Here is a 27,979-nt window from a genome sequence, read left to right as displayed (position 1 = left end):
TAAACATTGAACGTCTTTCAGTTGGCATTAATAGTCAAAATGAATGCCAATTGGGCAGAGGCAAATTCCATGAAGCGCAACACAATGGTACCCTTAGATAAAATCACCCCCCCCCCCACCCACCCACCCAAAAAAAAACAAAAAAAAAAAAAAACATCACAATGCTGTACTAAAAATCAATACCTGTCATATTAAAAGTTTAATCATATGTACATGTTGTAATAATGCAAATATCAACGACACAGTACTAGAAACCTGATACGAGTTTTTGTACAGATATTTTAAACGACGCGCGTTACAAAAAATGCAGTTTACACACCAGTAACCAACAAACAATATCAATCATTCCTTATATTTACATTTCGACCAACCATTTTATTAAAAATGAAGTGTTCAAATAAAATTAAACTCTGGGTTTTTTTCCCAATGTTATTTGAAACAGCCGGTCATCCCGGAACAGCTGGCTTCAATGTGGCGGGAAATGTTGTCAAATTCAGAGTACACAAATAATTTCACATTAACTTTACATTTTTCATCCCATATTTATACAATATTTGCTGATATATAATTAAAATTTACATTACATTCAAGTTTACATGCAGTATATTGAAGATTTGTCTTACAGAATCTAATTGTCCTAATTGGATGCGCATTCACACTACTTGGCTAGACTGGCCACCAGACCCTAAGTTGCTGATAAGACTTTCTCAGCAGAGTTCTTTACTAGATTATCTCCCCCTAGTTTAAAACTTATGATCAGGCATGTAGTAGAGACAAAAATAATCAAGCCAATTTTTAGTGATTTGTTTAATATTCTAGAGACTGGTAGCCAGTCTACGTTTACGCAAGTGTAAACGATTTCGCAGTTGGTAAGGTCATATAGCAAGGAGAAAACGGAAATGTAAATATATATGTGTAACAGGGTAGTTCGCCGCCAGCCGGGCTCGAACCCGCGACCCAGGACTTGCACTGGTCCGCCGCTCTACCGACTCAGCTAAAGGGATACCCCCTACACTATGTACAATTAAAAACCTGCTACATATGCATGGATCCATCTACCGCCTCATATACAAAAATGTAGGGTTTAAAATTATTATTAAATACATAACGGCCGGGTACGCTTTTATTTTATTGTAACGTACTTTTTATACACTGTATACTCAACGATAAAACATAACATAAAGTGCATGTAATTACATCTATCACATCTGTTTATTTGTTTTTAAGGATATTACGAGATTGTCCCATTGAAATTTAAACGTCTTCCTAATCTCTCGATTCCTTTTGACCCCTGCGTGTCTCGAATGACATTAATAAAAAAAAAATTGATCATGCCAGCCTTGACATACTATTTAAATCTCTGATTTTAATGCCTTGACTTTAAGGATGAAAATGAAAATTGTGAAGAAAACGCAGTTTTGTAATATTTTTTTAATTATTTGTCAATGGACGTTTGGCGTTATTCGGTTAGTAGATCTAGGTCATTATCTGTAAAGAGGAGTGGATATCTCCACCAAAACAATCTTAACAGTGTAAGGATTTTTCAGTTCTTTTGCACACCTTTTCCGTTCTTCAGTGACGTAATCATGTCTATATATATATATAACAGTAAGATAAGGAAAAAAAATCAGCTATCTTAATACAAGAAAGAAGAAGTAAACAACGGTATGTACATATTTTTTGTTAATTCCTAAAATTTTCTTTTGTTTCTGCTCTCCTTATTTTGAAGAATCCGGATAAAGCATGACCGCACGAAAAACGCTCTACTACTTTGTCCCTGGTGGAACATTCTATATTGGAGGTAAAGCGGGATGGAATATTATTTCGTTTTGGTAAGAGCTAAGAAATATACTTCTCGCCTAAATGGTTATAAAAATAATGTAATGATATCTTGAGGTTGTTTATAAATGAAATACCACACATAAGAGTAACGCCAAAGTAATTATCTTTATGAAGACAACTTTACCCTTATTTAAAAGATAGACTCGTTCATTTCGACCAATGAAATCTCTCTCAACTGGAGGTGTGTCCTAACACACACAACATATTTCTCTTTGACGTTTTTGACTTGGATGCACGTGGACGTATACCCGGAATTACAAACGACAACGGCAAGTGTCGATATTGCATCATTCATGATCATTTTTTCTCGTTATTTAACTGGTACAGTACACTCTGTGTACATTTACATGTGATGATTTGAATTGTTGAACACATAACAATGTTCGCTAACAATGTTATTTTCCCGTTCAGCTTCAGGTCACTGCACAATGTTCAAATTGCATGTAGACGGAGAATATATAGGCTTACGTGCGTGTCTAGTGTAGTCAGGTTTATCGAAATAAGGAAGTAAGAATTTTCATGATTCATAACATGTAAACTATAAATGTTTTTAATGCTTAATAGCTAGGACTACATTGAATGCACATTATATACAATAAGCCTAAAACAGAATCGAAGTACAAAAGCTGTGCCTATTTATATTAATTCTTTTAGTTTTTCTAATGAGATTTAACTGAAACTTGCCTGAAATGGTCCTGACCAAGTGTTATTTTTTGCATTAGTCAAATATCCAAGATGGCCACCATGGCAGCCATTTTGAAAACATGTTTACTTTTCGAGTCAATCCAAATGAAATCAAAGATTGCCACCACAGTTGCCATCTTGAAGCTTAAGATATGTTTGGAACAGAGTTCTTCGTAATTAATTAATTTAAGTTCTGTCAGTACCATTTTGGCCTAGCTGAAAGTTGACTGAAATGATCCTGACATCCGATATCTTCAAAGTATTATTGTATTTTTTTACCGGGTTGATCCCAAATCTAATATAAGCTGGCAGCCATCTTCAGAACACATTTTGAACTTCTTAAAGATGCTGCAACGATAACAAACTGTATTTTTTTCGCTATCAAAAACAGAAGCAAAAACTTTACACCATTACCACCATTGAAAAGTTTAAGCTTCTAATTTTACTTCAAAATAAACATATTAAAAATAATTGATATATATGACACTGTATACCATATATATATTCCCATAATATACAATTATCGACCTATTTTCAGGTGGATACGGTGAGTTATCAACACAAGTAAGTGATATATCCCGAGGCCGATAACTGTTTTATTATGACATTTACAGGGTATTAATTTAGTTCTTCAAAAAGACTTTACAACAATAAACAGGATGATATTCGCAAATGTTCCTTTACAAAAGTAGTTTATCTATTACATGTAGTATATGGTAAATATCCAAATACTTCTTACTAATGTTTTATACTGGTAGAACTGGAATATTTTATCGCTGCATCAAACTCCCGTCTGGCATTCTTGAACGTTTTCCATAAATTGAAGTCGATCACCGTTGATCCACTAAACTTGCTGCCTTCCGCCATATATGTTGCCAATTATATAATGACGTCTCAATAGATTAATCCAACATCATGAAATTAGGAAACTCCCGTTAAGCTATATTTGGGTACGACTCGACGTCAAAAGTGATTATGACGTCACATCTGAAGGGAGTTTCCCTCAATCTATTTTTGACACAGGTTACTGGACTCGTGAGAGGTATCTGGACTGAGTCCAGTAAACTTTGCACGCTTTTTGCCGCCGATTTCGGAGTTGATATCGCAGTTGATGAATACTTCTGGGAAACATTTCGTCCAATTAAAATACAGCAAAAACACAAGTCATATAATAAACAACAATAGTCAACAATAGCTGATTTTTCTGACACCCGGTCAGAAAATCATGGTGTCGGACTAGACAGGTTTCACAGTTTAGTGTGACCTTTGACATATCAGATTAAAACATGAATTATGAAGAATTGCTATAGTTTATATTGAAGACTGCCAGATCTCTAATTGTGATAACATTGTTTACAGTTATTAGCAACTGCTGAAGTTACAAACTAGACCTCCATAGTTCTGCTCAGATATGTCAAGTGGCTGTCCCACCAGCGAGAGTCCATTCCGACAATGGAAACGTCCGGATCTGCCAAGCACCTGTACATATCACCAAGCCAAGTCTATGAAGGAATCGCCACATCGACATGTGCCAATGTAAGTACATGTATGCTTAGGATTGTCCAAAATGTTGAGGCATTAAGAAATGTTTTAGAATTATGAATTAAACAAGATGACTTAATATTCTGTTAACGTTGTCAGAAGAGCAATTTTGCAACATGATCGGATAAGTTCAATATCACAATTTAACTATTGCTTTTATATATATCATCACGATACAGCTACATCATTCTTCTGAAGTAATTCACTTCTTAGCTGGAATTGTAGTAAGCCAGTTTGTTATAGAAAATAGTAAAACATGTATTTCGTTAATATATATATTAAATATACAAAATTCTAAATTTTAGTCAATGTTGATTATTAGATGGTGGGTTAATACCAAGCATTTTTGTGTTCAATCAATTCAATCTCTCCACCTGTCACTGCCTGAATTTCTGTTTATATTTCTGTACATAAAACAGACCAATTTGATGTATGTTTTTGTTATCTATACTTTATAGTCTATTTATTGATCTCCTGAGCATTCAATTATGATAATTAACTTCTAATTCTATAATGATGAAACAGCATCAAATAATAATGAAATTAGTAATTCCATCAACACCATGCATGTAAGATATATGTTATGACTTTACAGTGCGCCTCGCCCAAAGGTGATGTCGACCGTACTGGACAATATCGGTAATACGCCTTTAATCCAGATCAACAGAATCGCACAGAAGGAGGGTCTGAAATGTCGCCTTTGTAAGTCTGATATTTACATGTACATGTATTTAATGTATTTAATTATTATTCTCCTATAGGTATATAAGCCTAAAAACAATTTTCATATAACAAGCTTTTTTTAGGTCACCTGAGACAAAGTCTCAAGTGACCTATTCTAATCGCCTTTTGTCTGTCGTCGTCCGTCGTCCGTCGTATGTCCGTTAACAAGTTACATTTACGATTTCTTCTCCAAAACTGCTGAAGCAATTTCAATGAAATTTTGCAGAAACCTTCTAGGGCATAAGGCCAATCAAAATTGTGAATAATATGGTCCCCACCCTTGAGGGGGCTGTGGGAGGGGCCAAAAGGAGTAAAATTGACTAAGATTTCAAAAATCTTCTTCTCCACTCACAGATGTGGTGGAACCAAATACTCTTCATAGATAGAAAGGTCTTAAGGCCCTTTATGAAAATTATGAATTATATGACCCTGGGGTCTCTCGTTCCCCCCTGGGGAGGGGGTTAAGTTTACTATAGTTTATAAAGGGAAAACACATCTTTGAGCATTATTTGGCCATTTGTTAAAGTAAAGTAGTCAAATTTTGTCAGAATTTTACACTATAAGATGGTCATTGAATCTTTTTAACAAATTTTCCATGACTGACCCCCAGAGGCCTTAGGGGTGTGGTCAAAAGGGGTCAAATAGGCTAAAACTTCAAAAATGTTCTTCTGAAATTCTGGAAATGGTAGAATCCAATACTCTTTATAGATGGAAAGGTCTTTTAAAGGTCTTTTACAAATTTTGTGAATTATATGACTCTGGGGTCTAGCGTTTCCCCCTGGGGAGGGGGTCAAGTTTACTATAGTTTATATAGGGAAAACACATTTATGAGCTTTTTTGCTTAATTTTCATAGGAAATTAGTCAAACTTAGTTATAATTATTAGCCTGAGATAACATTTTAATATCATATCCATATTGGTCCTGACCGACCCCTAGGGGCAGAGGGGCAGGGCCGAAAGAGGTCAAATAGGCTAAAACTTCAAAAACCTTTTTCTAAAGTTCTGAAAATAATAGAATCAAATACTCTTTTTAGATGGAAAGGTCTTAAGGTGTTTTTTTTATAAAAATTGTGAATTATACGACCCTGGGGTCTCTCATTTCCCCTTGGGGAAGGGGTCAAGTTTACTTTAGTTTATATATGAAAAACACATTTATGAACATTATTTGCTCAATTTTCATAGGAAATGAGTCAAACTTGATAAGAATATTAGCCTTAGATATAGTTTTATAACATCCATGTCAGTCCTCGCTGACCCCCTGGGGGACCAGAGGGGCGGGGCCAAACAGGGTCAAAATGACTTAAAATTTCAAAAAATCTTCTGGGTTCATAGGTTTGATGGAAGCAAATACTCTTGATAGATTAAAAAGTGAAATTTATAAAATCACTGACCAACGTCAAGGGCCAGTATATTAGTGTTTATATGTCTTTGTTTCATTCTAAACAAACTCAGGTGACCGTTAAGTCCCATGGGCCTCTTGTTTTAATTATTGTATAAGGGAGATAATTCAATAATCAACAGAATACTAGTATAATACAACATAGTAATATAGTACATATAACGATGTATGTGTCATCAGCAATGAGTTTTATGTTATCAACTTGGTCTGTTATATCATTTATATATAAGAGAAACAAAAATGGTCTGAGAATAGATCCCTGAGGGATTCCAGCATTTACTATGTTATAGTTTGAAAAATGACCTTCAGTGGAGACTCTTTGATACGAGCCTGTCGTGTTCACATGACCTTGATATATAATTACAATTACCATTTAATGTTGTCTTGATCTAATCTGAAAGTATCTCACACATTCACAGTAGTCATGTCTTTAATTGTTTCCTGGTTTTATTGTCAGATAATAAAATAAACACTGAGATGAAACCTAATCCAGTTTCATCATCTCCAAATTTTTTAAGCTTCAGTGTATTTGGTTTGGTATTCAAAGGCTAGCCTGGTACACCTATTTAAATATAACCTCAATTAGCCAAAAGCTTCAGATCTTGTCTCATTTTTCATACCATAATAACCTGAAACAGATATTTGTATTTTAATCAGACTGACACCTTAATGCCCTTGAAAAAACCCATAACATATTTTATTATGGCTTTACAGTTGCCAAGTGTGAGTTTTTCAATGCTGGAGGTAGTGTAAAGGATCGCATCGGACTCAGGATGGTGGAGGATGCAGAGGCAAAGGGAATCCTAAAGCCCGGAGATGTCCTTATAGAACCAACTTCAGGAAATACAGGTAATTCTAAAGTTTGTCCTGATATATCCTTGATTAGGAAATACAGGTAAATTATTATAGCTAGTATGTCAGTATTGAGTCTGCATTAAATAACATCATTCCAAAAATTTGTAGATGTCCAAAATTACAGGACACAAGTAACACTCATATATGTCAATTACGTTAGGAAATATGTTATTGAATGAATACACAAACCAGAAAATCATCTCATAATAATTAATTGGGTGTGTTGATTTAAAGGCCCACTACCTTTCCGAAACGGCTTTTAATTTTTAAAATGGGAATGTAAAACAAGATCGATAACTTTGTAGAGTCCTAAAAATTATTAACTTACCGTTAATACTACATTTATCATCACCTTCTGAACGATTTGGTTAAAATAAATAAAATGTTTATTTTCATAACGCGGGTCGTATTATGTTTCCCGCCGTCGTCCTAAATACCGCGCGGTAGTTGACTATCACTGCGCCAGACGGCAAAACAGCGAATTGACTCTCCACTGTTTTCATATATTACGCAGGCAATCTTGCATATGTTTGGTGTCGCAACCCTTTTTTAGATCATCGGTATGCATTTTCTGGTGTTATTAATGTTTTTTAAGAAACCTTTATATTTTGCTCCGGAAAGGTTATGGGCCTTTAAATAGTGTGATACCTGTATAAAGATAACATCTCTCATGTTGATACATTTTATAGAGCCTAATGACTGCTGTGATGTAAAGATGATATGTTTTTTACAGGTATTGGGTTGGCCCTAGCTGCGGCCGTTAAGGGGTACCGATGTATCATCGTTATGCCAGAGAAAATGAGTATGGAGAAGGTAGGTTTGCATTGTCATACCACATTTAATACTTTATCAGTGTATCTGTAAGGAGTGTTTGGTAATTTCTAGGAAAAGAGTCAACAAATGAAAGTGGCTTTCCAAAAGATTGAGAAATTACAGGTACATATATTTCATTTCTTTAATTAAGTAAATTTTGTAAATTAGGAAAATTTATTTCAAGAACATAACTCGGACTAATAATAAGTTTTCAAAGTTCCTTTTTATGGAGGCGCAGCCTGCCATCATGTAATCACTCTGGTTTTCAATTATCACCGGAACACTATACCTTGGTAATCCTATCGACAGTTTCCGGAACTACGGGAGATAACTTTACACTGTGTATTACAACGTACGTTGTGTAATACATGTTTCAGTCACATTATAATTTCCCACTTAATTACTTTAGACTTATTTTCAATGTTACAATTAGTTATTAGTTATTTTCACCGAAAGTGTGTCTCAATATCGGTACTTATACTAGTGAGTGCGCTGCATCTCGATCTGTTAGCCTTACTAACCTACGGCAGACTAACTTGCAAACCGCGAATCTAACAGTAATTGCATATAAACTTGTTTGTAAGTAAAAATAATTCAACTGACAATAAAAGCCTTTTCAATTACGTGTATTTAATCGAATATTGATAGGCCTATCCACTAATATTTTATAAAAAATGAACTAGAATTCCCCAAACTAACGAACACGTCAACAAAAACAGTCCGTACAAAGGGAGACAACTGTTACAAACTCTGCCGACGCACTCCAATGCAGAGTGTTAAATCACACATGTGTTCACTGCTTCACTCATGTTACCGTGGACGCCATCATGGCTTCTGCTGTTGATATTACGGTATATATTTGTAATTATAAGTACGATGTCATGATGTTTAAATATCACAGGCCTAAAAGGATATAATCTGACAATGATTTTGACGATTTTTTATTCAATTTGACCGAACGAAAATCTGACGTACATGAAAAACGGCGAGGTCCCGTACTATCGCCATTACCTGACGCCGTGTTGGTCCTGGAATGGCTGGCGAGTTTACAGCCGTGAGTGTTGATAATTTTGTTAAAAACTTGCTGTCAAAACTTCAATAATCCTATTATATGTTTCATTTACAGTTGATCAGATCATTTTCGTGCATTTTTCAACGGCAAATAATGTACTAACATCCTACAATAAACACATTACTCGGAACGATAGAAAGTGAAAGAAGCGGTGAACGGACGGTGAATCGGCACGGACAAAGCAGCAATAACAGTGTTTTACAGAGCAAATATATTGATGGAGCCACGATACAAATATTGATTAGTTTGTTTACGATATTTCAGGTAATTTGCGCATATATTGTGTTTAAGTTATAAAAAATCGGCAATATTTTGAGTATTTCCGACAAAGAAAATCGCCCATTTTCTGACATGTAAACGTTTTAATTAATTTTTTGAAGTCCTCATGTCGAATAATATTTGGAAATGATAGCATCACTGTATAATTTGATTCATTCTGAAGCAACATTATTAACAAAACATTTCTCAAAAATAAACATAAAAGTACGGCGGCACAGAAGTGACACGAAAAATATTTTTTTAATGTAGGACCCCCCAAAAAATAAAATTTATATAGGGTGAAAAATATTTTTTCTTTTACGTGCTCACGTAAAACTTATTACGTGAGCACGTAAAACGTTTACGTACTCAAGTAAAACAGTTTGTGTAAGACAAGAAATATTTTTTATGTATGGTGAAAAATATTTTTTTTTATGTGGGACGAAAAATGTTGGGTTTTTTTTATGTAAGACAAAAATATTTTTTTTATGTAAGGTGAAATATATTTTTTTCTTGTTTTAACAATATCTTGTTTATTTGCAGATGTTGTATATTCTATACAAAGGGATATTCCGTTAAGATATTAAAGGATTTGTGCAGCCAAAATATTGTTTTGATAATACGTCAGGATATTGCTTTGGATGAATGAAAAATTAAGTCCCACCCAACGAATCGCCTAGCTTTTAGCGCTATCGGTTGGTTTTGGTCGTGATTTACGGGTAGTGTCGACTACGGTTCAGAGATAATGAGATACTGATGTAGATATTTTCAGTTTCAAAACATTCCATTTACACCATTTCAAACATTCAAACAAGCATATATCTAACTTTAGATTAGATAATCTGTCCAATTTGATAGCGATATCAAAATGATGTTCGGATCAGTCTGGACTGAGATTTAGATAGCATAGTATATAAATTTCTGTGTAATAAAAAAAAAACCAGTATAATGTAACACTATCTTATTACTTATTATTGTTTTTTATTTCAAATTTCTACCATAACGATACAAATACGTCACAGTTTTTGAGTAAAAGTATAATGTGGACGGTTATTAGTTATGTGATATTGGAGTGACAATACCGAACTTATACCGAAAATAATATGTATATCTATATTGTTGCCTTTGAAACTTTATCCATAACGTTTACTAAAAAGCAGAAATACATCAATGATATTTCTGATATGTGTTTCTAAATTACAGTATAAGTGTAGATTTAAATTCATAATTTCAAAATTATACTAAATACTTAAAATAGTATATCTATTGTCGATCCTTTTGTATATCATACCGAGATTTAATAGTATGATATATGAACATTTATCGTATAATCCAAAAAGTAACCACACATTGTGTTCAAATGAAAAAATAAAATTACTTGTATACAGGCATCATAAATAGATATGAAATGTTGTACCTTTTCAAAATTATACTTGTTGATATTTATATAAGTATATTTAGTGTGGTAATGCTGTAACCCTTCTTGTATGACTATACATGTAGATTCGAAACAGTGAAAATACTAGAACGAATATACGTACCCGGCCTACTATACCTTTCTAAAGACGTCACCATTTTCTGTCAAAAAGTCTTTTGAGCTACAATATTGCAGCTATGAAAATACATGCTTAGAATTTTTCCTAAAACCTTAGAAATTTTACGGGTGATTGCTATATTCCACGATTCCGTAATTACAGTACTAGACTGGAATAATTTTAGTTGAAATAGTTCTTAGAACCATTTTTGTTTCTGAATAAGTCAACTTCCATTATTGTTTTACCTGTGTACGACATATATATATGTAATATATATTCCTAGGTACATGTATGATCAGGGATATTTTATTTCCATTTGCTTTTACATCTTCATTTTAAAAATGGAGGTGACAATAAAAAAAACCTAGAGCATAGATGTACGGGATTTCCATAATTCAAGTCACAATCCAATTAACGGATGTCCTAACCTGATTGACAGTAAAAACAATAGCAAATACCCGACATAGTCCACCGAATAGCAAATTGCCCGCGGCCAGGTACTTACAGGTGAGTTCGATGAATGGCGTTTGGTACAGGTAAACAACATCCTGGCCCAGGTATTACATAACCATCAAACCAAAGACATGGCTAATTATATATCTATATAGGGGTATCTACTCGTATATCGATTAAAAATTGAAAGCGACCGCACAGTCTGAAAAAATAGTTTGTTTTGCTAATATCGCAATATTTAGATCTTTTATAATATCAAAAATAAATTCTTTCTACCACATGTTGAAACGTTTTACGGTATTGTAATAAATGTATCTCAATTTATTCGGTTAGCAACACACAACACAATGTTGGTAATGATCAATCATCGGTGTGTATGTACAGAAACATATACACCGTATACATATATGTATATATATGTTTCTGGTATGTACGTCAATACTTTAATAAAGGATTTCTGAAATTGTTTCATAAAATTTCATTTTACAGTCACAAACTTTGTAATTCACAATGTATCAAAGATACAGACTACAGGAAAATATTATGTAATTAAAGCTTATTCGTTGTTGAACTCCTCGACAAAAAAAAATCGAAACTTTTATTTCTGTGTGGATTTTCTTTCATAATTACACGAAGATACCTGTTATTAGAGCATAAATTAGAGTATTTGAAACATCGAATTTCACTCTTTTAGTTATTTACATTCGAGCCAAAGTTATTGTATGATTAACTTCACTCAAAAGTAATCATAAAAAATCGTTGATCGGCTTTTCCTGTGACCGTCGATGTAAGTGATAGCACATCAGTTATAGTACAGCTATAAGCCACGGACTATTATGATGTCACACGGTTTAGAGCTAGAACATATGCATAATCGGGCGGTCAGAAGTTTGGACCTCGATATCGACGGTTTACAGGTTATTCCGGTCGCGCGCGGCACGGAGAGGTTTCTACACGTGCTAATAAAGCCATTTCCAGCATAAACTGAAATTATAATTTTTGACTGCACAATTCCTTTAACTAGTACTTTCATTGCAACAAAATGTAATATTCCAATCCAGTATTAACTTCTGAAATTTGAAATCTATATCGGGTATCAATGTTTATAATATCCTGAGTTGGGTTAGATGTTTTAATGGAATATCCCTTGAGAGGAAATTGGACATTGATTTCAACTTCACCTTACGCTGTTGTTAACATTGACAGATTGACACTGGATTTGGCAATATTTGATTGTTGAGTTCATTAATGGCATGGACGGCCTCCAATGTATGTTGTGTGTAGCATGCACAGACTGCGCTGTATTTGTTGGGTCTTCTTGTATAGTGGAACTCTTGTCCTTTCATTGTGCTACATGTATTATGATATCACTGGAACATGCCGCTGAAGACACCCAAGCATCCAACACACCTGGTCACATTAAACTGACAATGGGTCAGCCAGTCGTTCTACTGCCAGTATATGCTGAGCTCAGCAGGAGCATAACTACCACTTTCATACACTTTGCCCAGATGGTAGAAAGTTCAAACCATGATTGAAATTTCAAAACATGTAAAAACCAACACAAACTTTCAAAAGGAATATATATTAGTCTTGCATCATTTTTATTCTATATATCATTATTCATTGTTCATATTTATTTCGCATACAATATTTTCACGATCTTTGGAGCATTTGTTTTTAACAACTTTATAAGATTTAACATTTCCATGATTTAACCAATTTGCAAATATTTGATCCACATTATTCTATAATAAACAACAGTCATTCTGCGAAAGCACAGAATTTTCAATCTGTTATTTCAATCCATATTGATTGAAAATAACCTGAACATGTACTATTACCTCTTTTATGATATATCTTTAATATTTCAATATATCATTACCCTGTCTAGAATCTGAGCTACGCCTCCTTCAGTACTTTCAATACTTTGATTATGTATACAATTTTAGATATAAGATGAATTGTATTGATTCAGAAGAATATTAGGGAGATGATTCTCAAACTAAGATCTTCCAACCAAAACAAACTGGATATTCTACTTGTACAATTTCATCTGTAAATGACAATCAGTAAATTAGAGACGATGACCTTTGACTCCTTTCTAGGTGGACGTACTTAGGGCGCTGGGAGCGGAGATCGTTAGGACACCAACATCAGCAGCTTTTGACTCACCAGAATCTCACATCGGGGTTGCTAAGCGACTGATGGAGGAAATCCCAAACTCTCATATACTAGATCAGGTAATTATTGTCAATTCCTTCACATTGGAAATTATAATGCCAAGAGATTTTTAATTATCAAATTTGTTATGATGTTTGGTTTGATGGTGATTAACTGGTTAGATCTTCTGATAATGATTTTAATTTTTCGTTGCATTGTGCTACAAGATGTGTGATGTATTGTTCTTGTTTTATTTTTACAGTACAGTAACCCTAGTAACCCCCTCGCCCATTTCGATGGTACTGGAGAGGAGATTTTAAACTCTCTTGACGGTAAGTAAACCCCTTGGCCTTTGTAATGGTATTGGAGAGGAGATTTCAAACTCTTGACGGTAAGTAAACCCCTCACCCATTTGGATGGCACTGAAGAGGAGATTTTAAACTCTCTTGACGATAAGTAAACCCCTCACCCATTTCGATGGTACTAGAAAGGAGATTTTAAACTCTCTTGACGGTAAGTAACCCCCCCGCCCATTTGGATGGTACTGAAGAGGAGATTTTAAACTCTCTTCACAGTACGTAACCCCCTCACCCATTTTGATGGTACTGGAGAGGGGATTTTAAACTCTCTTCACAGTAAGTAACCCCCTCACCCATTTTGATGGTACTGGAGAGGATTTTTTTAAACTCTCTTCACAGTAAGTAAACCAATCACTCATTATGATGGTACTGGAGAGGAGATTTTAAACTCTCTTGACGGGACGGTAAGTAATTAGGAAGAGAAGACCATTAAAATTTCCAAACAAGATTACATTAGTAAATTCTAATTGAGCGAGATTAGTGTTTTATTTAAGATCTTAAATCAACCTTCATCTTATGCACTTTTCAGACCAGAACTGAAATCTGTTGCTCAAAGTGAAAAATATTTTTAGAGTTACTAAATAATTGAATCCTTTTCATGAATTTAGCTTCACAGGCATTTTGTAGAATACTTTAAATAATTGGTGTGTGGATGTTTTGATGGGTATAAAACACATGCTTTTGTAAAATAGTTTGAATTGGCCTTAATACAGAATTTGTATTTTGTGTTCGACTGTTTTAATTGACATAGAACAAAATGTGGTATGTTTGTTTGACACAGACAAGGTAGACATGGTCGTCATGGGGACCGGTACTGGTGGTACACTGACCGGTGTGGCCAGGAAGATCAAGTCACGCTGTCCAAACTGTAAGGTAAGATCATATTTACTGTGTGAAATAATTTAAAGTAAATGTTTAAGAGTGAGAGTAAAATGACATTTTACTGGAGTATTTATCTGTATTTAATTTAGTTCTAATGGTTTTGTTATTATGCATTTTGTGTGTATTATTATCATTCGTCGGCCCATGAAGTAGATTTCACTCCTGTAAATCTTACCTTAACTTTTTCTAGAAAGATTTCCATTATTCTTTTATTCTTTTATTCATCCAAATAATTTTGGCTAAGACTTAATTCCCTTACCAATCAACTTTGACACTGTGTTGTTAGGTTATCGGAGTGGATCCTGAAGGATCCATTTTGGCTGAGCCAGAGGATCTCAACCAAACCGATGTGACGTCGTATGAGGTGGAAGGGACTGGATACGACTTTCTGCCAACTGTGTGTGACCGTGTGGTAAGTCATGTGTGCCAATGTTGTAAGGTCAGTAAGTGCATTGAATCACCTTTCAGGTTACCAATGGTTCTAATGGCTAACAAAACAATGTGTGTCAACAGTTGGTAGGAATGTTGCTATTGGCAGAGATGGTATGAGGGTTGCTATTGGTATAGATGGTATGAGGGTTGCCATTGGTACAGATGGTATGAGGGTTGCCATTGGTACAGATGGTACGAGGGTTGCTATTGGTACAGTTGGTAGGAGGGTTGCTATTGGTACAGATGGTAGGAGGGTTGCTATTGGTATAGATGGTACGAGGGTTGCTATTGGTACAGATGGTAGGAGGGTTGCTATTGGTATAGATGGTATGAGGGTTGCCATTGGTACAGATGGTATGAAGGGTTGCCATTGGTACAGATGGTACGAGGGTTGCTATTGGTACAGATGGTAGGAGGGTTGCTATTGGTACAGATGGTAGGAGGGTTGCTATTGGTATAGATGGTATGAGGGTTGCTATTGGTACAGATGGTATGAGGGTTGCTATTGGTACAGATGGTAGGAGGGTTGCTATTGGTACAGATGGTAGGAGGGTTGCTTTAGGTACAAATGGTACAAGGGTTGCCATTGGTACAGATGGTATGAGGGTTGCCATTGGTACAGATGGTACGAGGGTTGCTATTGGTACAGTTGGTAGGAGGGTTGCTATTGGTACAGATGGTACGAGGGTTGCTATTGGTATAGATGGTATGAGGGTTGCTATTGGTACAGATGGTATGAGGGTTGCTATTGGTATAGATGGTAGGAGGGTTGCTATAGGTACAGATGGTAGGAGGGTTGCTTTAGGTACAAATGGTACAAGGGTTAATATTGGTACAGATGGTTGGAGGGTTACTATAGGTAGGTACATTTGATTGGAGGGTTGATATTTGTACAGATGGCAGGAGGGTTACTATAGGTAGGTACAGATGGTTGGAGGGTTGCTATTGGTACAGATGGTAAGTGGGTTGTGATTGACAGTTTTGGCAACTCTGGTGTTATTTCTAACTTGATAGATTTAAAGCCACATTATATGTAACTATCAACAAAATATCAAATTAAATTCGACTCCGATATTGTTAGTATTTGTAGATGTAGTCGATATTAAGATATATTAAAGAATGGTTATACTATAATTTTTAATAACTTTGGTACAGCAGTTGTTGAAACTTGATACATGTAAACATGCCTTCATTTTAAACTGGTTGCCATAGAAGTACGATTATTGCTGAACGGAAGTCGGAAAGTTCATGACCCATTTTCGGAAGAGACAGACATTACACAGTTACGGTAGTCACATGACGTTCTCAGCAAAGACGTTACAATGTTGGACAACTTCGGCTTATTTAACTAAGTAGGATTCACCTAGCGATGTTTGATATTTATTTGATTTCGATTTAGTCCTGTCTCTGCATGATTTATAACAGGATTTGTTTTCAACATTCTTCTAAATGAAGAAAAAATATAAGAAAGATACGGATATTGGGCCTTTAATTTTGATGATGTAAGTTATTTAATCTATAAATGATAATATTTGTTCTATGAATATGATACAACCACTAATGAGAAGTTGTCACATGAAATGGAATGAGATTAAGGATCGATATTATAAAGAGATCGCAATCTTCAACACTACTAGCAGATATATTATGAGGTACCAGTAGTGGTGTTCCAATTAATCAAGTTTGTCGAGTATCGTTGGTTTGGACTGTTTGACCAATTAATTGAGTAAGAAATGTGTAATCAAGTTTCGATCATCAGAATGGTCCAACATCATGATAAACAAAAAAATATAATTAGCGGATATATATCAGTAAAACGCAAGAAATGTCATGGAAAACTTGTCGCAATGTACCTGGTGTGTGTTGTCACTTATATCATTTCAAATATCAAGGGTCTAAACGAATTGAAGAGCGCATAAGCCTTACATGGTAATCTTCAAAGGAGGATTTTATTTGTGAAAATATAAGCGACCTGAGAACTTATACACCAAAGTGAAATATAATTTATTTTGATCGATCATCGATTGGTTACACAAAAAAGACGATCAATCATAAAATTTCAACCAATTCCCAACACTATGTGCCAGACTATAATTTTACTGTAATTTTAGCTTTTCACTCAGTTTTTTTTAATTCTTATTTTTCTCAGATCGGGATCACTTTGTCTTGATACCCAACAAATCGAAAGCCTTGATTGTCTAACTGTATAAGTTGTTTATGATACTAATAAATTTTCAGCTGGTAGATAAATGGTACAAGACCCGAGACAAGGAGTCTTTTACAATGTCACGACGCCTGATCAGAGAGGAGGGTCTTTTATGTGGTACGTATCGTTTTAAATTACACCCACTAGTATTATATGGTATTGGGATGGGAATGAAAGCTATATACATGTTCCGTATTTTCCTTGTTAAGAGCGCCCTATCTTACAAAGGTGCCACCATGATTTTTGCTGAAAAAAATCAACTAGTTTCCTACAATTATTCTGGCAGATTATGACGATTTGTCTTTACAGGTGTTAATAAAATAATGTTTTACATCAGTTTGACGCTTAGATAAAATATCTATATCATCTTGAATAAGAACTAAATTTTTTGCATTGGACAACTTGGATATTTTTGCCGGGTGTTTATGCATAGAATCATTCAGATCACCATGTTCTTCTGGTGCATACATTTCTTTATAATTATGTAATTTCAATACTTACTTTACTTAAAAACTTCAGTTAGTTTAAGTAAGTTTCAGAAAAATATGAAAGAAAAATCAAGATGGCTATAGTCTGTTTCACAAAAACACATCTACCAGGTAAAAATGGTTTCGAATAACAGCGCCCTCCTCAGCCAATTGCCTGCACCTGGCGCCCTTAATAGGAAAAATACAGTATGTCCTTCGCAAGTTTTATTCTGTAATGGGAGTTCCTGGTTCATTGTCTGTCCATAGTTTGGAGGGACCCTCTGGTTCAATTTAATGTTTTGTGACTTTATCTTGTTGTATCGTTACTTGTTTATAGGTGGCAGTTCTGGAGCGTCCATGTACACGGCCATCAAGGCCATCAAACACTTCGGATTGAAGGAAGGACAGACCTGTGTTGTGGTTCTTGCCGATTCTGTCCGTAACTACATGTAAGTACTTCCTCCAGGAATGATTTGTTCGTTACAGTCTAACCTTTCGATAAATAGACACCGAAATTGGTTTGCTAGACATTTGTTATTTGACCACAGAGCCAAGAAAATGTGTAAAATGAGTCAAAAAGATGCATAATTCTCATGTATAACTATGCATTTCTCAATGTCAGTTTAAATATGATTTTTCTCATTTTTCAGAATTTTTTAGTTGAAATAGAAGTATTTGGTATCTTTTTTAATATCTAACTTCATAAAGTGAAAAACTAAAGCGATGATAATACTTGTAATCATACATATGGTCTACATGTTAAAACCCTCTTGATTTATCATTGGTAATAGGACAAAGTTCCTCAGTGATGATTGGATGAGTCAGAGAGACTTCTTGGAGACGGAGAAGAAGGTGGCTCCTTCTGATGGCAAGTAAGTATGGATGACATGCCACATAGACATGTAGATCTTGTGATACATGGATAAAACAAGTTGACTTCATTATAAAATGAACAAGGTTCAGCACATTAGCTTTAACGTAAAGGTCTTGGCTCTGACTTTGTTAGATACTGTACACATTGAAAATTCATGTGAGGGGAAAATTTCCACTAATTACATGAAGGTTGCTTGACTGCGATAATTCCCCCTTGTGTGTAATATTTTTGCATGTACATTGTATGAATTGTATAGTCAAAAGTATAAAGGTAAATTATCAAAAAAATAACACCACTGCGAAATTAAGCACTCGTGAAAATATCAATTTTTACGTATTTTTCAAGAAATATTTCACATACCCCGGTACTTTATTCTTACGAATAGTCGGGAGATAAACGTATTCTGTCTTTGAATATTACATAGTTATCTGCCCTTCAACTTGATAAATTATGACGTAATAAGTTGAGTGCTTTTCATTCTAAAAATATGACACTACACTCATAAACACGTGACATAACAATTAAGACATACCCACAAGGGCAGATAACTATGATATTAAAAAGAGTATGATTAGCAGTTATATGAATTTACATAATATTGTGTATAACTGTAATACCAGTATTCATGTAGCATTATATTGCCATATTAGTTCTGGGAAAGCTTCTGGTAGCCTGGTTGAAGTAGCTGTATACTTGAATATTTGTTTTCATTTTGTCTGTTTCCGCTGACAGTGACAGGTAAATATACACTAGTCCTGTGGGATTTTGCTGTGCCACTGCTGTCTTGTTCATTTACTCACTTTGTAACATGTAGCTTTCTTTGTTCAACAAAACAATATTTCATTTAGCAAATCATCAGAACAAGTAACCCATCAATCCCTAGACATGTTTAACACTTCAGAACATGATTTTTTTTTGGGGGGGGGGGGGGGGGGGGGGGAGAGGGTATTTGACATAATAAAATTATACTTAATTACACCATTCTGTCCCATTCTGTAACTTTATGTCCAAAATTTGAAAAGACATGGACACAAAATCTTTCTATATTGTCATTATTTGTGTCATTAGCCGAAAAAAAAATTCTCACATATTGACCCACATATTGAAGGAAATGATTATACTGTATCCAGCTTTCATTCCCATGCGATTTACTTTCACGAATTTTGCATTTCAAGTAAATTTACTGAAGTTTATCTCTGCGAATCAATATCTAAAAATAAAACATCATCTACATTGATAGAAATTATCATTCAATTATCAAATCGGTGAATATTAATTATTACAGTATTATATTAGTCTTAAACTTACTCTCTTTAGTTCATCACCACCATTATAAGATAAAATGGAGGTGGTTGGCAAGGAATCTTATACTAAGTTGTTGATGTGCAGAATTGATCGCATTGCAGTCCAACACAATGGTCTGTTTGAAAAAAGCAATATGTAAAAATATATATGTCGGAATAAATTGTACAGTCAAACCTGTCTACAAACACTGGTCACTTAAAAAATAGCACTGATAGCCAAGTATTCTTTGTGTCGAAATTGAGCATTTTGGACGGGTGAAAGTGATCTTATTTAGCAGGTGAAAACTCAAATAGGTTTGACTGTACAGTAAAATATATTTAACACAAACTAGACTTGTTTGCTATTAACAATCATATTTTTGTCTGAATAAATTTGTAAATTTCTCAGGTAATAAGAAATCACCAAAAATTAATTGCTATGAAATTTAAAATGTTTCATATAAGATTAAGCAGAAGCATACAAGTAGATGGTGAAATAAAATTTTTGTGATTGGAAGAAGATGTTATATATAAAGATATAAAATACAGGAAATTATTATGTTAATGTGGCAAAAATATGCAAATTTACAGTAATTGGAAGGTTTTTTTTAATAATTTAGTAAATTTTTAACCTTAATGTCATCAGGAAAGATTCCTCTTACTAATACTGTTTAATGTATTACAGTAGTATTATATTAATATATTTTCTCGCACCACGGCCAGGGAAATCTCATATGAAACCCGGTGCTAGATTTTCTATCTCGTCCAATTTTTTTGGTACCTTTACATGATTTTTGCCAGAATTTTACCCCATTCATGTAAGAGTCTGCGCATGTGATGCCATACTCTCGAATTGGTAACGTCTTGTGCTTCAGATAATCAATATTATTAGAAATATATGCATTTAGTCATTTACAATGCATTGTTTGGTTGTTGTTTTTAATTATTAAAACAGTATGAATTGATTGAACATCTTTATTCTTTGAACTTTTTAACTTCAAACTTCAAAAGTTTCATGAGGAATGACTGAATTCATAGCATAGATGAAATGTTTAATCAGTTCTGAACCAGGAGGCCCAAGACGGGATGATTTTACATTCTGAGTGCATGTACATGTATAAATGGGTCTTGTTATATTTTAGAGGTGCGAGAAAAAAAAAAATCAATTACCTATAAGTGATGGAGATCAAGTATCTCAGGCTAAGATTTTGGTACATTCCAACCAAGGCGTTAGCCTCGGTTTAGATTACAATGCAAAATATTAGCCCTCGACGGAGATAATCTGATCTCGATAAGTTACAGGTAATATGGAATTTATTAATATATCAATTTTGATTGACTGGAAAATGTTTACCAGTCTCCCAGTATAAGACAGCACAGAATGCCTTTCTAGACAACACATAAATCATCAGAGTTCGTTTTCTGATAATTGTTTTTTTTAATTTTTATTTGTGAATCTATTCTACGACCAAAGTATACTGAATCTATAATTACCTAATAAGGCTTTTGATAAACGTTTTTTTATGATAAACAGATTGTAATTATACATTTCATTTCTGTATTTTTACTTTTAAGTTTGCCCTGGTATGTATTCAGCATTGACAATTTTGTTTTATTGCTTGATACTACATCATTTTCATTCCATTGATATAATTATATATAATATATATGATTTTCATATGAAAGTTTCTAACCTTTGGTGTTCCAGATTATTACATGTTCGTAAATCTAATTTAGTGCTGTGAGTTGTGTGTTTGAACAAAATACACATCAATATGTTGTGGGAACCAAAAAAAAAAAAAAAAAAAATATTGTATGAACTGAAATCATACTGTCTTTGTCTTTCCATTCCGAATGGAAAGAGTTTGTTCAGACACATGACCTTGACCTTTACTGTCATTTTGCATCTATAAAGAGATTGATTTTGGGAGTCTTCCACGTCACACAAATAAAACTTTCTTTTTATTATATTTTTCTAAATTAAAATTAAAATACGACTGTGATTAAGACCTATTGGGCTTTCCTTTAATCTTGGTCGCAATTACTGTCACTGGTAATTAAGGGGAAATAACGGTATTTGATATCACTCAATTTTTACTGTGAGAACTGTAATGATCATCAAGTTAATAACACAAAATGATTTTAGGCAGATTCTTTAAGTATATAAGGAGACAACATCTACATGTATGTCCCCTGTAAATTTTTAACTTAGAGCACTATTGAAATATTTGAAAACAAATTCTATCTATTATTGATTAGATTTGCTTTTAAGATATTATTTATTCAAAAAGGTCAAGAGTACCGGGGTAATCTTTGCTTCCCCTATTTACAAGAGTGAATGTTATGATGTTTCATGCTTAGAAACTAATCAACGGTACATGCACAATGGCTAAGTCTATGATAGAGGGGGGATATACCATAAAAGCGGGGGGCTAGCGTCCGCCCCGGGGCGGGGGCCGTGTGTGGGTTGTTGTCGGCGGCGTGCTCGCGCATATATAATAGGGAAGGTGAGACCTACCATACAGAGTCATGGTACAGGTTTTATAACTATATAAATGGTATATTGAGTTGTGTAATAACCTTGACACAATATTATTACATTTATTTATATGGAGTGAAATAAAAAGTTTGTGATAGTGTGTTGTGCATTGCAACTTTTCCTTCTGAACAAATATGGTATTTATAAATCATTAACATATATAAGTGGTTATAAATAATCTCCATATATACTTTGCCTACTTGGTATCGCAAACACACTATTTTTGATGACATGTAATTAAATGGCCTCTCCGTCCATAACTTTAGTGTGGACCTCCTATATCTGTACTGCAATCTTAACCTTATTCTGTTTATTATCTAATTAAAATAAGACTATGTTTATTCCGCTCACACTACAATGCTCTGATGTTACGCTCCAATACAAGATCTACTTTGTAAAACGCGCCCTTTTCATGGTTACCTTAGTATGACCCTGGCCTAGAATGAGAATTTTCTTGGGACGAACTAGGAGCCGTTTATTCTTCCGAAAGATTTCATCCACAAGGAAGTAAATTATATAGGTGACCACGCTGATTGGCTAACTGTAGGGGTCATGCTGAGGTGACCCTGAACAGAGAGTTGTTAGATCTTGAATTGGAGCGTATCTATAAGTCTGATTTTGATTAGATTGATTCTGTCTATGCACATTATAGAGTACAGTTACTAGTCATATTGATGTAGTGTCACCAAATGAATTTAAGCATGAGCAAGCTCTCCCCCATAACTCACTATAGTATTGTGGGATCGCACAAGTTGCGAAAACGTGTTTAGGTGGCCATCATGAATTAAACATCACAGTAAATAAAGAAGATGTGTTCTGGTTATAACACTGAGTTACTTCCCTTACAGGTAGGTTTCTGTTATGATGTCATTATTTGGTGAGCTAAAATATGCAATTTTTTTTCTCTGAAAAAGGATTCTGTTTCGCTCACAAACACATGCCACCATAACAAATACTTGTAGCCTATCAGCAAGGGCAGATAAACTCTACTGTGTACAAGCACTTGATCTAAAAAGTATGTACAGTCATCTTTCCTAGTAAACTTCACAAACATGAACAGGTCTGGAGTGACTGAGGCTTGAGACTTTAAAGATGCTCCATCGCCGACAGAGCATAATAAATGATATTCATCATTTGAACAATAATTGGCATTTAATTGTGTATATATATACATATGTCATATAAGCACAAAAAAATAATATTAAAAGGGCCACTACCTTTCCGGAGCAAAATTTATAGGTTTCTTAAAAACATTAATAACAAAAGAAAATATATATCGATGGCTTAAGATGAGGTTTACAACACCAAACGATATGCAAGATTATCCTGTCTAATGTACGATAACAGTGGGAAATTCGTTTCGCTGTTTTGGCCGTCTGTCGCAGTGATAGTACAACTACCGCGCAGCATTTAGGATGATGGCCGGAAAACATAAATACGACCCACGTAATGAAAATTAACTATTTTATTATATTCTAGATTAAACAGGTTCTGAAGGTTGGTGAAATTAAGTAGCTAGCTAGGTAAACGTAATAGGGTAAATAACTTTCATCCTTCAGAGCGACTCTATTCTACAAAAATTATTGATCTCACTTTTCCACATTCCAATATTTAAAAATTAGAAAAGCCGTATCCGTGAACGGAGGAAGTGGCCCTTTAAAAATTCATTTAATTCTTTGCCCTTTATTTTGGTGCTTCAGCTAACATTCATTCCATATAGACCACCTAAAGTGCCAAGGAATTTGTTTTTTATTCTGGGATTGCCAATTAATTAATTATTTTTAATATGGTGTTTGGTCAATCTTAATCTGCTTGAAAAAAAAATAAGAAGCTCTAAACTTTATCAATGGTGGTAATGGTGTAGAGTAAATAGCTTTTATTACTAAAGAAAAAAATTAATCCTCTGATCCTGTTTTTGATAGAGAAAAAAATACCATTTGTCAGCAGTGGAGCATCTTTAACTATATTACTTAACAGTTATTTTGTCACTTTTTAACAGTCAGTTTATTACATTGTTAGCTGTTAGACATACTTTGAGGAAGGTTGCCCTCTTTTTCCTTCTTATCTACCGACCACTCAGACATTAACTGCCCAATGTGTAAACTAATTATTACCTTTAGTACTATTTCTTGACTTCCGCTGGTTTTGGTTAAACTTCAAATTGCTTTAAGGTTATATCCCATCAAACCTAGAAAATAGAAAATCCTCCTTTTTTGAGTTTTGCTTCAGTTTAGTTTTTTTTTTTTTTTTTTTTTTCTCAGTGGGAATTGTACCAATTGATTATACTATACCATAGAGAGTTGTTTTTTTTGGCATCGAGGTGGACCTTATTACCATTGCAGTGTTACTGTGTTAATATCACACGTAATAATACATCTCACTATTTCTTTGGATTCACAACCTGACCACGCTTTAATAACAATTATCAACAACCTAACAATTTTTACATTTTTTCATTGAAACCTTGTATTAGAATAGTAAAACAATTCCAATTAAGTAAAATGGTAATTTTTTCTGCAGAGAAGACAAAAGTAGAGAGGAAATTTGTTTTGCCTGTTTTCTGACACATAAAAAATTTGTAATTAAAAAAAAATGTTTTGTTGCTATTCAAAATATTTTTTTTTGTAAAATGTAAACCTAACAATTATTAATTTTGATGATGTTGGTTTGTATTAATTAATTTTAGCTTTCAATTAATACGTGATGCATAATTGTCTGTAAAAATGAAAAAAATACAATTTTAATCAATAAATAATTAAATTTTTCCAACAGGTGGTGGGATATGAGTGTTAGTGCCTTAGACCTCCGTGCTCCACTGACCGTGACTCCAAACGTAACTATTCAGGACACGCTTGATCTACTGAACCGTGAAGGGTTTGACCAGGTACCTGTGGTCAGTGATTCTGGGTAAGAATGATTGAAATATTGAGGGGTGAGGAGAGTATAGATAAATAAATATGAAGACTTTTTTGTTGGATAGGTATACAGTTAATATAATTACATATCTGATAATTTGAAAAATGCCAAACATCTATTTTTGATGTTGATTTTTATCCCCCGCCCAACGAAGTTGGCAGGGGATATACCAATGGGTTCCGTCCGTCCGTCCGTCGGTACGAATGGTTTCCGGAGCATAACTCTAAAACCAGTAGAGATATTTCCACGAAACTTCATACACACATTGGTCTTATGGTCTAGTAGTGCCTTTTGCTATTTTTAGGTTTTCATTTTGTGTGTTTTTTCCGTAACCATGGAAACATTGCTGAAAAATATATTTTTGTACCAGGTTCGTGTCCGCAGCATAACTGGAAAACCGGTTGAGATATATGCACGGAACTCCATAGGCACATTAGTCTTATGGTCTAGTAGTGCCTTTTGCTATTTTTAGGTTTTCACTTTTTGTGCTTTTTTCTGTAACCATAGAAACAATGCTGAAAATATCATATTTTTGTAGCAGGTTCATTTCCGGAGCATAACTCTAAAACCAGCAGAGATATTTCCACGAAACTTAATAGACACATTCTATTTATGGTCTAGTAGTTCCTTTTGCTATTTTTAGGTTTGCATTTTTTTGCACTTTTTCCGTTACCATGGAAAACATTGCTGAAAATATCATGGTAAATGTTACTTTGCAAAACTCCACCCATCTTTGTGTATATAGTCTAATATAAATGTCAAGGCTGTATACCTGATTCAACAATTGCAGCCCCGCTCTACTTGAATTATACTCCATCTTTCTTTAGCTCAACTTCCTTTTTTATGTTTTTTTCATACAAATAAGTCTCCACAATCAAACTTACTTCAGCTTTGATATCTCCATTGGCGGGGGATCTGAATGACTATGTGCTTGTTAATCTTAATATGTTGATGAAAAGAAATTTGACATTAAATTATTTATTTACAGAGACATCATGGGAATGGTTACCGTGGGCAACATGATGGCACAGGTCGTCAAGTCAAAGGTCAAGCCTTCTGAACCCATTTCTCAAGTGATGTACAAACAGTTCAAGAAGGTTGGTATTGGAATCCCCTGAAATCAACATGTTTTTCTCCATAAAAGAAAGTGAAATATTGTATAGCCGATTTTTCATGCAGGCCAAAATTTTTGCTAATTTATCTATAAAAAAAGAATATTTTAAATTTTAGCAGTTTCATACGATTTGACTTTAAGGGTATACATGTATAATATGATTCAACCATTTTTTAGTGTTTCTCAGATCAAAATTTTTGTTATCATAATATTGTCCTGCGAAATCGCTAAAATACCATCCCTGCAAAAATAACCAGCTGTAAAGTATATCTATTTTGATAGTGCAGTAAAAGTACATTAATGGGATGGATGGGGACACAGAAAAGTCATTTTTGCAAAATGTTTGAATGTGATAAAATCATGCATTGTTCACAGATTTACAAATACATTTGTGTACAAATGAAATCTTTTTATCATAAATAGGATTTACAAATACTGTCCCAGGATCATAATTGTGACTTCCACCAAAAATATTTTGATTCTGACATGTAATGTATCCTGTTACAGGTGAAGATGGACATTTCCCTTGGTCAGCTGTCCCGGATGTTGGACACTGACCACTTTGTCCTCATTGTCCATGACCAACGCCAGTGTAAGTCCTTATCACATGTGTTCCTGTACTTTTCTCATGAAAACAAATTCCCATAGGTAGAATGTTTCCCCATGCCATCTAGATCTACTGAGTAACTTTTTGGGCTAATTCAAAATTCAAAATTTAACAATGAGAAAAGTTTAACATAACTGATACATACTACATATTGAAGGGGACTTACTTATAGTTGAGTCTGATATCCTGGTGGGTCAGTCATTTAGCAGAGTCCCTCCCAGATATGTAGTAGGTTCTGATATCCTGGCGGGTCAGTCATTTAGCAGAGTCCCTCTCAGATATGTAGTAGGTTCTGATATCCTGGCGGGTTAGTCATTTAGCAGGGTCCTCCCTGACATGTAGTAGGTTCTGATATCCTGCACTGGTGGGTCAGTCATTTAGCAGGGTCCTCCCTGACATGTAGTAGGTTCTGATATCCTGCACTGGTGGGTCAGTCATTTAGCAGGGTCCTCCCTGACATGTAGTAGGTTCTGATATCCTGCACTGGTGGGTCAGTCATTTAGCAGGGTCCTCCCTGACATGTAGTAGGTTCTGATATCCTGCACTGGTGGGTCAGTCATTTAGCAGGGTCCTCCCTGACATGTAGTAGTGTCTGATATCCTGGTGGGTCAGTCATTTAGTGGTGTCCTCCCTGACATGTAGTAGGGTCGATATCCTGGTTGGTCAGTCATTTAGTGGTGTCCTCCCTGACATGTAGTAGTGTCTGATATCCTGGTGGGTCAGTCATTTAGTGGTGTCCTCCCTGACATGTAGTAGGGTCGATATCCTGGTGGGTCAGTCGTTTAGCTGGGCCCTCCTTTACTTGTAGTAGAGTCTGATATCCTGGTGGGTCAGTCATTTAGCATGACCCTCCCTGACATGTAGTAGGGTCTGATATCCTGGTGGGTCAGTCATTTAGCAGGGTCCTCCCTGACATGTAGTAGTGTCTATCTAATATCCTGGTGGGTCATTCATTTAGCTG

General features: G+C 34.6%; 1 protein-coding gene across 3 annotated transcripts in view; it reads left to right on the top strand.

Annotated features, from left to right (window-relative positions):
• The first annotated feature begins 1,982 nt into the window (after nucleotides 1-1,982).
• LOC138317533 (cystathionine beta-synthase-like) overlaps nucleotides 1,983-27,979 on the top strand; it is a 144,300-nt gene continuing 118,303 nt past the window's right edge. For 2 of the 3 annotated variants that reach the window (XR_011207773.1, XM_069259274.1), the window contains exons 1-15: nucleotides 1,983-2,111; nucleotides 3,886-4,062; nucleotides 4,664-4,770; nucleotides 6,905-7,039; nucleotides 7,779-7,858; nucleotides 13,285-13,419; nucleotides 13,602-13,671; nucleotides 14,480-14,571; nucleotides 14,867-14,992; nucleotides 17,251-17,335; nucleotides 18,023-18,134; nucleotides 18,477-18,557; nucleotides 25,154-25,288; nucleotides 26,286-26,394; nucleotides 26,919-27,003. Coding sequence is in view for 2 of the 3 variants with exons in the window: in XM_069259274.1 (XP_069115375.1) it covers nucleotides 3,938-4,062; nucleotides 4,664-4,770; nucleotides 6,905-7,039; nucleotides 7,779-7,858; nucleotides 13,285-13,419; nucleotides 13,602-13,671; nucleotides 14,480-14,571; nucleotides 14,867-14,992; nucleotides 17,251-17,335; nucleotides 18,023-18,134; nucleotides 18,477-18,557; nucleotides 25,154-25,288; nucleotides 26,286-26,394; nucleotides 26,919-27,003 (1,477 nt within the window). In the remaining variant the exon portion in view is untranslated. Of the gene's footprint in view, nucleotides 2,112-3,064; nucleotides 3,091-3,885; nucleotides 4,063-4,663; nucleotides 4,771-6,904; nucleotides 7,040-7,778; nucleotides 7,859-13,284; nucleotides 13,420-13,601; nucleotides 13,672-14,479; nucleotides 14,572-14,866; nucleotides 14,993-17,250; nucleotides 17,336-18,022; nucleotides 18,135-18,476; nucleotides 18,558-25,153; nucleotides 25,289-26,285; nucleotides 26,395-26,918; nucleotides 27,004-27,979 lie in introns of all 3 variants that reach the window. The other variant, XM_069259275.1, reaches the window with a different exon arrangement.

The sequence above is a fragment of the Argopecten irradians genome, chromosome 3, assembly GCF_041381155.1.
Source record: "Argopecten irradians isolate NY chromosome 3, Ai_NY, whole genome shotgun sequence".
Classification (NCBI taxonomy): Eukaryota; Metazoa; Mollusca; class Bivalvia; order Pectinida; family Pectinidae; genus Argopecten; species Argopecten irradians.
The sequence above is the reverse complement of the archived record's forward strand: the minus strand, read 5'-3'. Positions and strand labels throughout refer to the sequence as shown.